The 10248-nt window shown below is 66.8% G+C and overlaps 3 protein-coding genes across 3 annotated transcripts; all 3 read left to right on the forward strand.

Annotated features, from left to right (window-relative positions):
* Positions 1-303: 303 nt before the first annotated feature.
* On the forward strand, positions 304-2535 carry LMXM_01_0740 (conserved hypothetical protein; the record flags this gene model as incomplete). Its single annotated transcript, XM_003871550.1, has 1 exon — positions 304-2535. The coding sequence occupies one exon, from the start codon at positions 304-306 to the stop codon at positions 2533-2535; it is 2232 nt and encodes a 743-aa protein (XP_003871599.1).
* A 1271-nt stretch (positions 2536-3806) lies between these two features.
* On the forward strand, positions 3807-7994 carry LMXM_01_0750 (uncharacterized protein; the record flags this gene model as incomplete). The annotated part of the gene is made up of 1 exon (XM_003871551.1): positions 3807-7994. One exon carries the CDS (start codon positions 3807-3809, stop codon positions 7992-7994), a length of 4188 nt encoding a protein of 1395 aa, XP_003871600.1.
* A 625-nt stretch (positions 7995-8619) lies between these two features.
* On the forward strand, positions 8620-9594 carry LMXM_01_0760 (conserved hypothetical protein; the record flags this gene model as incomplete). Its single annotated transcript, XM_003871552.1, has 1 exon — positions 8620-9594. The coding sequence occupies one exon, from the start codon at positions 8620-8622 to the stop codon at positions 9592-9594; it is 975 nt and encodes a 324-aa protein (XP_003871601.1).
* Between the last annotated feature and the right edge of the window lie 654 nt (positions 9595-10248).

Raw genomic sequence — 10248 nt, forward strand, 5'->3', positions numbered from 1 at the left:
CGCGGCAGAGGTGTGGTATGGGGCAGCACACAGCACCAGGCGCCTGTTTTATGATAACAACGAAGAGAAGGACGACGAGCGCTCTGGCACACAGACACACACACAAACACATGCCCGCCTCGCCGAGCTCGGTGGGGTACAGCAGGCCATCGGGAGAGGCACGGCAGTGGTTGAAACCCACTGCTACCAGTTTGTCCCCTCCCTCCCAACGTGCGCAGAACTCCTGTCCGTCCTTCACCCCCCCCTCCCCCTCCGTAGCTGCCACATCCGTCCACGGACGCCCCACAGCGATCCGCACACACGATGATGTCCAAGGCCGCCTTCATGATGCAGGACCACGTGCGCCGCAACTACGTCATGATCACCGATGTGTGCACCCCGAACACGTTCTTCGTGCGCGGCCGGCTGCCCTTCCCGCAGGGTCTCACGGCCATCGCGGTGCTCTTCAAGAACCAACGGCCGGCCGACGTCTACGCGCACCCGTACTTCATCGAGAAACAGAGCGACCCGTCCCAGCCGTCACCGCAGCTGCACCTGACAGAGGAGTCGCAGGGTATCATGAAGGTCATGAGCGGCCTCCGCTACATGCGAGACGACAACGCAAAGCTCGACAACACAATGGTGGTCGTGACGGACTACACGGTCGAGGTGGAGGGGCGCATGCCGAGCGTGCCGCGGGCAGCGTCGACGGCGCTGGGTGGACCAAAAGTCGCCCCGGCGCACGACAAGGGCGACAGCAGCGCTCAAGGGCACCACCCCGTCCCAGGTCGTGCCGCGGGAACCCCCCCGGGGCTCACGCTGGAGCAGCGCGCCATGCTGCGGCGCACCATCCACCATGTGATGCAAATCCCTGGCGGCGGTGGCGATGCCGGCTTGGGTCTCGGCGGCACGCGCAGCCCCTTCTCGCCTGCCTCGAGGTCACCGCAGGCGAGTGGGTGCGAGGCGGCGCGCACCGCCGGCGACAGCCACCCATCCGCTGCCTGCAGCGGTGATGCCGCCTCGACCGCGATGCACAGCACGACCCCCGGATACTCTACCTTTCCCACGCCGGAGGACTGCGCGACGGATGCGTGGATGTCGTACCGCTACCTAAAGGCCGCCATCTTCGGTCGGCGCGCGCTAGAGGCGATGAGGTGCGCGAGCTCAACGCATCCCATCGACGTGCCGGCACTGTTCGAGAAGCGCGTCGGCGGCTACACAGTCTTGTACAACCCTATCGAAGTCAACGAGCGGACGTTCGTGGAGCTGCTACTGAAGCTGCAGGAGGAGGAGCGCGTCGTGGCGGCAATCGTCGTGCCGACGCGACCGGCGTGGCGGCACTTGCAGGTGTGGGCAGACGTCTTCCCTGACGCGGAGCTGATCACCAGCGGCGAGGTACCGCTGCTACCGGCGACGGAAACGTGGCCGTGTAGCGGGTGCGGCGGCAAGAAAGACTCTGCAGACAGCGCGGCAGGCCTGCAGCACCGCACCACGAGGCGTGGCAGCAGTGATGCCGCCACCGCCGCCGCCCTGCGTGCTCCTCCCTCGACTGCAGCGGCGTCCGCAACGGAGTGGCGCGGTGGGTGTCAGGACATGGGCAACGGCGTGACCGGAATAATGTTTCCTGAGGTGGACCTGGTGGCCGAGGCGGCGCTGGAGCGGGAGCGCGCCGACGAGGCAGCCGCAAAGGCGAGGGCCACGGCCGAGGTGGCGCAGCGCGAGCGCGGGCGTCAGCGTAGCGCCGCGCCTGGTGAGAGCGGCCGAGAGGTGGACGAGGAGAACGACGACGAGGCCGGCGACGAAGTGGTTGGGGCGAAGGGTGGTGGCACGGCGGCCGAGGGAGAGCGACGGGCGATGTTGCGCCGGCAGCGGCATAAACTGAAGCTGCGGGAGGAGATGCGCGCCGAGGATGCGCGGGCGGAGGCGGCGGCGTTGGCTAAGCGGGCCGCCACGTCCCCGAGTGCCCCCAGCGACGACAATGGCGACCTCGTTGACGTGCTGTGGCGCGACGTTTCCTTCTTCACAGAAAAGCACGGGCAGGCTGTCGGGCTGCGCGAGAGCGATGCATGGCGCCTGCGCGTCCTCTCGCCGCGCGGCGCGTCGTGTCCAGGAGAGTCCCCGGTGGATGTCCTGCATCTCACCCCGGCGATTGAACTGCTCCGCATCCCCGGCGACGCTGCAGTGGAGGAGTACGTGCTACTGGACGCCAACAGCAGCACCCTGGCGTGCACGGACCTCTACCACGGCGAGTACGCCGACCTCGACCCGGTAAACTCTTGGATGTGCCGTGTGTGGTTCAAGTTTATGAAGCGTGGCGACTACAAGCGCACGGACCTGGTGCCGCGCTACAAGTGGCTGCAGGTGCTGCAGCAGAGGTCGCTGTCCGTGGTGCAGTCGGCCATCGACGACCTGACGCGCCGTCGGCCAATCAGGTGCGTGCTCAGCGCACACGGCACCCCGCCACTGAGCGGGGTCGATGCCGTCAACACACTGCGACGTCAGTGGAGCTTGCCACCGCTGCACCCCGCGGAGAGGCCGCGGGAAGGGCGCGAGTAAGGGGAAGCGAAGCGCGAAGAGCGATCACTCGTGAGCTGCACCCTCGCTCCCTCCGCCTCTTCCGTCACCTCGGCTGTGACAGAAGCGTGCTCGGGTGCCCCCGACCTACCGCGCCCCCGCGCACGCTATCCGGGGCGACCCGGAAGGAGAAGCGGAAGTGGAAGGGCGCGGCGCGGCGAAGGAGGCCGAACCACCCGGCCTTGCCATACAAGGGACGTTGCCAGTTTATGGCTGGAGGCGGTGTGCGTAGGCGGCTCTCGGGATCGCACGCAATCCCCGCGGCGCTGCACGTGACTTTGGCTGCTGGGGGAACCTACGTGGGCGTGTCGATAGGCAACGGCATGTGTAGAGGGGAGTTCGATGGCGGGGTGCGCAGTTATCGTGTCGGCGGCCACTCTACCGCCACCCGCAACGAAGGTCACTGCGAACCCCTCTCTCCCCCCTCCCCCCTCCCTATACGCGCCGCACCGTCGTCCGACTCGCGCGTTCGTCTGGCTTCTCCATCGCGGCTGGCCCTGAGCTCTGCTCGTGATCCACCCACGCGGGCCACCTCTCTCCCTCGCTCTCGGAGTTGCCGCGAGCACGTTGCACGTTCCGGCGTGTCCTGCGACACGTGTCAGCCTCAGCGCATCGTTTTTCCCCCTTCCATGATGGAAAGAGTGTGACCAGCCTCCGCAGCACCATCAGCGGAGCAGCGGGTTGGTAAAGCCATCCACCCCACCCTCCCCCACACCACCATCACCCACTGCGGGACGGCTTGTGTGCAACGGGAAGGTGAGGGGAGCGCACGGGCTCGTCTAGGTGCATGCATGCATGCATGCATGCCCGCCTGGGGAACCCCAGCTCCGTCCTCTCCCCTCCCTCCATCTCCCCTCTCTCGCACCGTCTCTGCTGTGCAACAGCACTTCAGCAGCAGCAGCAGCCTCACCGTTCGCCCCTCACGGCAACAGAGAAGGGGAAGGGGGAGGGCGTCGTCGGCCTCCTTCCGCCATCCATCCCCTCTGCCCATGCCTCTCTGTATGCACGCTGCCACCACCACCACCACCACCTCCTCCCTCCCCCTACTGCTCACGTGCAGCACAGGTATCTCTTCCCCCCTCGCTGTTGTCCCCTCAGTCTTCCGCTCCATCATCATCATCATCATCATCATCACCGTCGTCCTCGCCGTCTACGCTCAGTGACATACGAACGGGGGCCCCCGCTGCCCTTGGGCGCTACCTGGCAGTGCCTCCTCCTCCTCCCCCCCTCCTCGCCATCACACACGGCCAACCATGTCGCTCCCCAGCATGTCCACGCACTGGAGCGAGGGCGACAACGGCGGCGGTAGCTTGGGCGGCAGCCGCCGCTCCCTCTCGAAAGGCAGCGCCTACCCCAACCACTTCCTCAGCCTCGACCTCAGCAGCACCAGCGGCTATCCCGTCGGCTTCTCGCGGGACGTAACGAGCGACCGGCGTGCAACCGGCACGAACGCCAGCTTTGGTTGGCTGCAGCCCTGGCGCACACCACAGGACTGCCGCGAAGGCGGCGTGGCTCTCCTCTATAGTATGCAGGAGGTCTTGGAGAATGTGCGGCAGGCGAGGAAGACAAGCATGAGTGAGCTGTACGCCGTGCGTGCCACCGGCAGCCCGGCGGCGTCGACGACGAGCTTGTGCCATTCTCAGCAGCTCTGTCCGCCCCGTGCAGGAACCCGTGGCAGCAGCGACGACGCCGAGGGTCGCTGCGGCAGCGTTGGCGAGAAGAGCTCCTGCAGTGCACCCGGCAGTCGCACGAGTAGTGTCGGCCGGCGCCGTCAACGCGACCGTGGTGAGCGCAACGTGTCGCTCGCAAAGGCCGTGCCGAGCCCGTGTGCTGACAGCGTACAGGGGATCGAGCCTGCGACGACAACGGTAACACAGGCAGCCGTGGCGCAACTCGCAACGCCGCCGCGGCCTTTCTCCTCTTCGGCTCCAGTGCCCCCGATAGTGCCGCTCATCCCGCACTTTGCGGAGGTCAAGACGGAGCAGGAGCTGATCCATCAGCGTCAGCAGCAGCAGCACCCGCACCCTCGCAGCGAGGCCGCGCAGCGTCAGCGCCGCGCCTTGGCCAACTCCGATGACGATGACGACGACGACGACGCTGCACGCAATCCCCACCACCCGGACGCGAGCTACCCGAGCGGCGGGTGCGACCAGACGGCGCGCCCTGGAGACTCGCGGCATCGCCCGGGCATGAGCGTCGAGTGGAGCTGCAGCGACAGCAACGGAGATGGGCCGGAGTCTCCGGCGCAGCGGCGCAACGATTCGGGTGTGTCGGCCGACGATGATGACGCGGACACATCCGACGTGCATCACGGCAAGGACGAGGCGCTAGACGAGGAGGAGGAGGAGGATCGTCTGAGCGAGACCGACTTTGGCGAAGGTGGTCACCTCGCCTGCGTGCCAGGTGACACGCTGCACCAGCGCTACACTCTTCTCAAGGCGCTTGGTGTGGGTCGCAGCAGCCGCGTGTGGCTTGCCGTCGATCTCGAACAGTGCTCCTTGGCGCGTTGCCAGGTTATCCGCGAGCTCGGCGAACGCGAGGTGCGGCGCCTGTTCAGGACGCTGGAGCGGCCAATGTTCGCCGCCATCAAGGTGTTTCGCTGCGATCCCGTGTCCGCCGACTGCGCCACGTACGAGCGGAAGCTCTCGTCGCTCATCCATGAGAACGTGACGAGGCGGAGGCGGCAGCCGCGGCACCGGCAACAACGGCGGCCTCCCACACCCGCATCGCCTTCTGCCTCGCTGCCGTCCTCGCCGACCGCGGCGCCGGCGGCGTGCGATGATCACGGTGGCGATCTCGAGGAGAGCAGCGACGGAGGAGAGAACAGCACTTCATGGCCTCGTGACGGAGCTGCGGGCCGCAGCGACCGCGCTGACGTGGCATCGCCTGCCTCGGCCAGCGCCACGGCGTGTGCTGCTGCGAAGGCCTTCAGCAGGCGCCTCACGACCGTCCGCGACGCCTTCACCGTCGAGGGCGTCTTCGGGACGCACCAATGCCTCGTCATGGACGTGCTTGGGGCTAGCGTCGACCGCGCGATCAACGAGGCGCACCTCGACGGCTTCCCTTCCGCTGTCGCACGCTCCATTATGCGCGCAAGCCTGCAGGGACTGGTGTTGCTCGCCGCCTGCCACCTTGTTCACACGGACATGAAGCCGGAGAACCTGTTCTTCACAGACGTCGAGGCCGACGTCGCGGAAGAGATGCGCACTTTCCAGTCCGCGCAGCTGCGTGCGGGTCAGCGCAAAGGTCTCTGCACCAGCCTCACGCACCGGAGTACGGCGACATCCGTGATGACGGAGAGGCAAGAAGTGGCCACGCACGAGCAGCAGCAGCACCATGGCGATGGCGGCACGGGGGAGCATGCGGGAGTTGGTCAACGCAGCCCCTCCTCTGCCCCCTCACTGCCTAATCACACAAGCGTCGACGAAGTGGCGGCTGACCTGCACACCGTCCACGCTGCCAACGCAGCCGATGTGGGTACGTCAGGCAATTTCTTCGCCTCGTCAGTCACCGCCCTCCGCGCTGTCGCCGTCGGCCATGATACGCTGCACAGCAGCCAAGACACCAGCGCCCAGGTGTCACGCCGGCCCAGCCTCGCACACACGCCGACCCGGCGCCGGTCAGCGTACGATGTGCGCCTGTCTGGCCTTGGGCTGGCGCTTGTCGTTCCACCGTCCTTGCGACTCGGGGTGCGTGTGCTAAACAACTACGCCGCCCGTGCCGCCGACGGTAGCGGCATGACGGTCGACGAGCTTGTGTGCCAGGATCCACTGAGGCAACTGCACTGGCTGTGCGCGCAGCAGCAGGCGCGCCTCTTGCGCCTTCCTGGCGACGACGACGACGGTGACGACGAGGGCTTGTGTACCGTCGCGGAGCCGTGGAGGGAGGAGCGATGGAGAGTCGCTGGGACGGGTGCGCCGGCAGAGTCCCCACCACTACCGATCCTGGACAGCGGCATGAATGAGGACTTCATCGACGAGGCAGAGCTACGCGCACTGGAGCTGCAGGAGCTGCCAAGGCGCGACGCCGATGGCGACCGGTCTGCGGCGGGCATGGCGGTCGACGAATACGAAGAGGCAGGCGTGGCGGACTTTGTCGGCGTGCCAGCCGTCGGCGAAGCCGACGCGGACCACCCCCACGCCACTGCCGCAGCAGCAGCAGCACATCAGCGGACCACCGTCACCACGGCGGACGTTGGGGTAGTGGAGGGGATGCTGCCGCCACCACCGCCGCCGGCCACATTGCGAACAGCGAGCGCTGCCACTCGTGCAGGTGGCGGTCCAAGAACACCGTTGACCGCAGCGAAGCGAGGGCTTTTCGCCCAGTGCTTCCATGAAGGCTTGGCCACCCCGCGGTACCCAGCAACGGTGCCCACCCCCTTCGAGGGCGTCGCTGCGGCACCAGCAGGTGCGGCGGCGGAAGCGGCAACAGCCCTGCGACGCCTCGAGTGCGAGATTGTTCGCAACCAGAACTATCGCCGCGGCGCCGTCATGCAGAGTCGCGAGTACCGCGCGCCAGAGGTGCTGCTCGGCAACTTTGTGCTGCCCGCGTGCGACATTTGGTCGATGGGCTGCATCGCCTACGAGCTGGTGAGCGGGCGCTTCCTCTTCGACTGCATCGTGGACCGTGAGCGCTTCGCGACGGCACTGTCGTCGCAACAGCAGCAGCGACAAGGAAGGGAGGGGTGTCACGCCACCGACGACGACGAAGATGCGCAGCAGCGCCGCGACAAGTGGGACGGGCGGCCCATCTACCTCGAGGACACGGAGCAGGACCTGGACGTGTTTCACCTAAAGGCAATCATGCGGCTTCTCGGGCCACCGCCGGTGAGCTTCTTGCGTCAGCAGCCGATTGGGCTCTTCGTCGACGACTTCTTCGACGACCACGGCGACTTCCGCTTCTGGGAACGTGGCGAGGCCGAGGAGGCTGGCACGCGTTTGGCAGACCCGTACCGCCAGCTGGAGCTGGCGCACTGGGCGGAGGCAAGTCGGGTTTCCGGGGCAAGCGGCGCTGCGGCCTCTGGTGCTGGTCAGCAGCAAAACGCGCCTCTGCCCCAAAGACCCAGCGGCGTGGCCACATCGCTGGGCACCGACCCTCCACGCGCATCCCTCGCTGCCTCGGTAGGGCAGCACGGCGCATCGGCCCAGGCGCGGCGCGACCCACAGGACACGATGAACTACCCCATCCGGACACCAGACTGGCAAAATGTGCAGGCGATCCTGCGCGAGAAGCTCGGCTCCGCTGAGGAGGCGGCGGACTTCGAGGTGTTCCTCAGCCGCTGTCTCCAGTGGGACCCGGCGCGGCGGGCCACGGCGGCCGAGCTTCTCGCCGACAAGTGGCTCGTCAAGTACAGCGGCGTCGTGGGGGACGCGAGTGAGAGCGACGTGGCGGCGGAGGAGGAGGGCGGTGTCGACTCCGACGAGGCAGAGCGGCAGGTGTAGCCGCTCCACCTCCCCCCTCCCGCCAACTCTCAGCAACCGGAGGCGAGAAGGACGATGTCGACCTCGTCTCCATCAAAACGTCCCCCCCCCCACCCCACCCCTGTGACGCGCGTAGGCCGTGTTGTGGGGTGTTGGGTGGTAAGCACCCACCCTCCCTCCCTCCCCCCTGTAACGGACCTCGTGCGCCTAACTTTCACCAACCCTGGTGGCCCTCCGCCGGCCATATCACCACCGCGCCACAGTGGTAAAACAGAGGTGCGATGGCGAGATCTGCAGCTGTGCGACACGCATGAGGATGTGTAGGCGTGTACCTTCTTTGCCCCGTCCACCTCCGCCTCGCCGCAGCGGCAGCACCCTGGAAGGCGACGTGCCGACGCGGCCGTTTTCTCGTTGTCCGCTCATGTGTCCATCAGCCATGGCTGCAGCTGCACGCAGCAGTGGTGTGGACACATATTTTGCCACGGCACTGCCAGCAGCACCTTCGCCCACACACACACACACACACCTCTCTCCTCCCCCTTCCATGCCTCTCCGCCATCCTCCGGGACGCACACGCACCCCTCCGCTTGTGGAGGAGGCGCATCCCCCCCCCCCCATCACTGTCGCACCCATCGTGTCTTGCATAATGTCGGCGGGAGGGACGACCGCCGCCGGTGCGGCACCGCGCGGCTCCCGACGTCGGGAGCCGATCTACTACTACCAAAGCCTCTCCGCAGTCGTTGACGGTGACGTGCGGTTCGGCGAGGGCTGCGTGGTGCTGCCACACGCGCGCATTCGTGTCCCACGCGGCTATCGGCTTCATGTCGAGCCGTTCTGCCTCTTCGAGGACTTCGCCGAGCTCATCTGCGACGGCGCCGCTGCTGCCGCCGATCCGCGGCACGTGGGCGAAGCGCCACCCTCGCCATCCACGAGGGCGGCGGTGGCACTGCACCTTGGAAGCCACAACCATTTCCATTCCTACGCTCGTGTGCGCTGCGCTGTCGCGACCGCCACGTTGGCGGCGACGGCGACAAGGACCCCAACGTGGCGGTTGATGGGCCGCGGCAACGTTTTTCATGCCTTCGCCTCCGTGGAGATGACGCTGTCGCACCCCGTGTCAAGCCTGCGTGATCCACCCACGCCGCAGCCGCGACACCCCTTTGGGGACTACAACGTCGTCACACCGTACAGCAGCGTCTCCCTGCAGCAGGGCACATCTTTGCCTTCCCCCTCCTCGCCCGCGGTGCCGCGCCCGGCAGCAGTAAGCATGCTCCAGCACGTCATCATCTTCTCCGGTGAAGCGAGGCACACCGAAGGCGCTGACGCATCCGCTGCCATGGCGACGAGCGCCTTCGGTGTGCCTCGCTTTGGCGCTCGCAGCGTCGCGGAGCTGCCAGTGGTGATCCAGCGCATCACCGACGAGGCGAAGGCGGCCCCACCGCCGACGGCGGAGATGGTGGGAACGGCAGCGATGCTGGAGCGCTATATCTCCGACGTGCACCCGGATCTGCGCTCGCACGAAGAGATGCGCATCGTCACGGAGGTGGAGCATGCGTGTCGCTGCTACATTCACCAGCTCCTCGACGATGGCGGACTACAGCCGGTCGAGGGGCCGTACTAAGACGGCAGTCCAGTGCTGCCAGACGCGAAAAAGGGCAGAAGGAAACGGAGCTCATACACGCGGGCGACACCGCCGTCCGTGGTGGCGGCGCCACGAGAGGCGTCCACCCTCCACCAGCGCGAATGCCCTTGGCGGCCTCTCGACCTTTTTTGCTCTCGTGACGAGCTGAAGACGTCATCACGGTGCCGCGCTGACCCGACCACCACCACACACACGCACACACGCCGACAGACACTGCACTCCTGCGCAAAGGTCTGCGTGCATGCCTGTACCCCGACGCGGTGACAGGTCCTCTCCACGCCGTGCACACCGCCGGTCCCCCTCCGCCTTCTTCTACGCCCCCCCCCACCCCACCCCAACCCCATTCCCCACCTCTTCCCCCCTCCCCTCCTCCTCCTCTGTGCGCCTGTCGGCGCCGCGCGTCCACGCACGCGCACACACGCACACGGTCGGATGAACACGTGCGCGCCCGTGCAGTTGATTTCCGCCTTCTTAAGAGCTCTCTTTTTTGTTGTTTTACACTTCGCTGCTTGTGACGCCACTCCTCCGCCCTTCACCCATCACACACACGCGCACGCACACACGCACAACACACCCCTGTCGTCCTCCATCATGGGGCAGAATGAATAAAATCGCCCCCCAGGACCAGGACTC

Source organism: Leishmania mexicana, chromosome 1 (assembly GCF_000234665.1).
Source record: "Leishmania mexicana MHOM/GT/2001/U1103 complete genome, chromosome 1".
In the NCBI taxonomy this organism is placed as follows: domain Eukaryota; phylum Euglenozoa; class Kinetoplastea; order Trypanosomatida; family Trypanosomatidae; genus Leishmania; species Leishmania mexicana.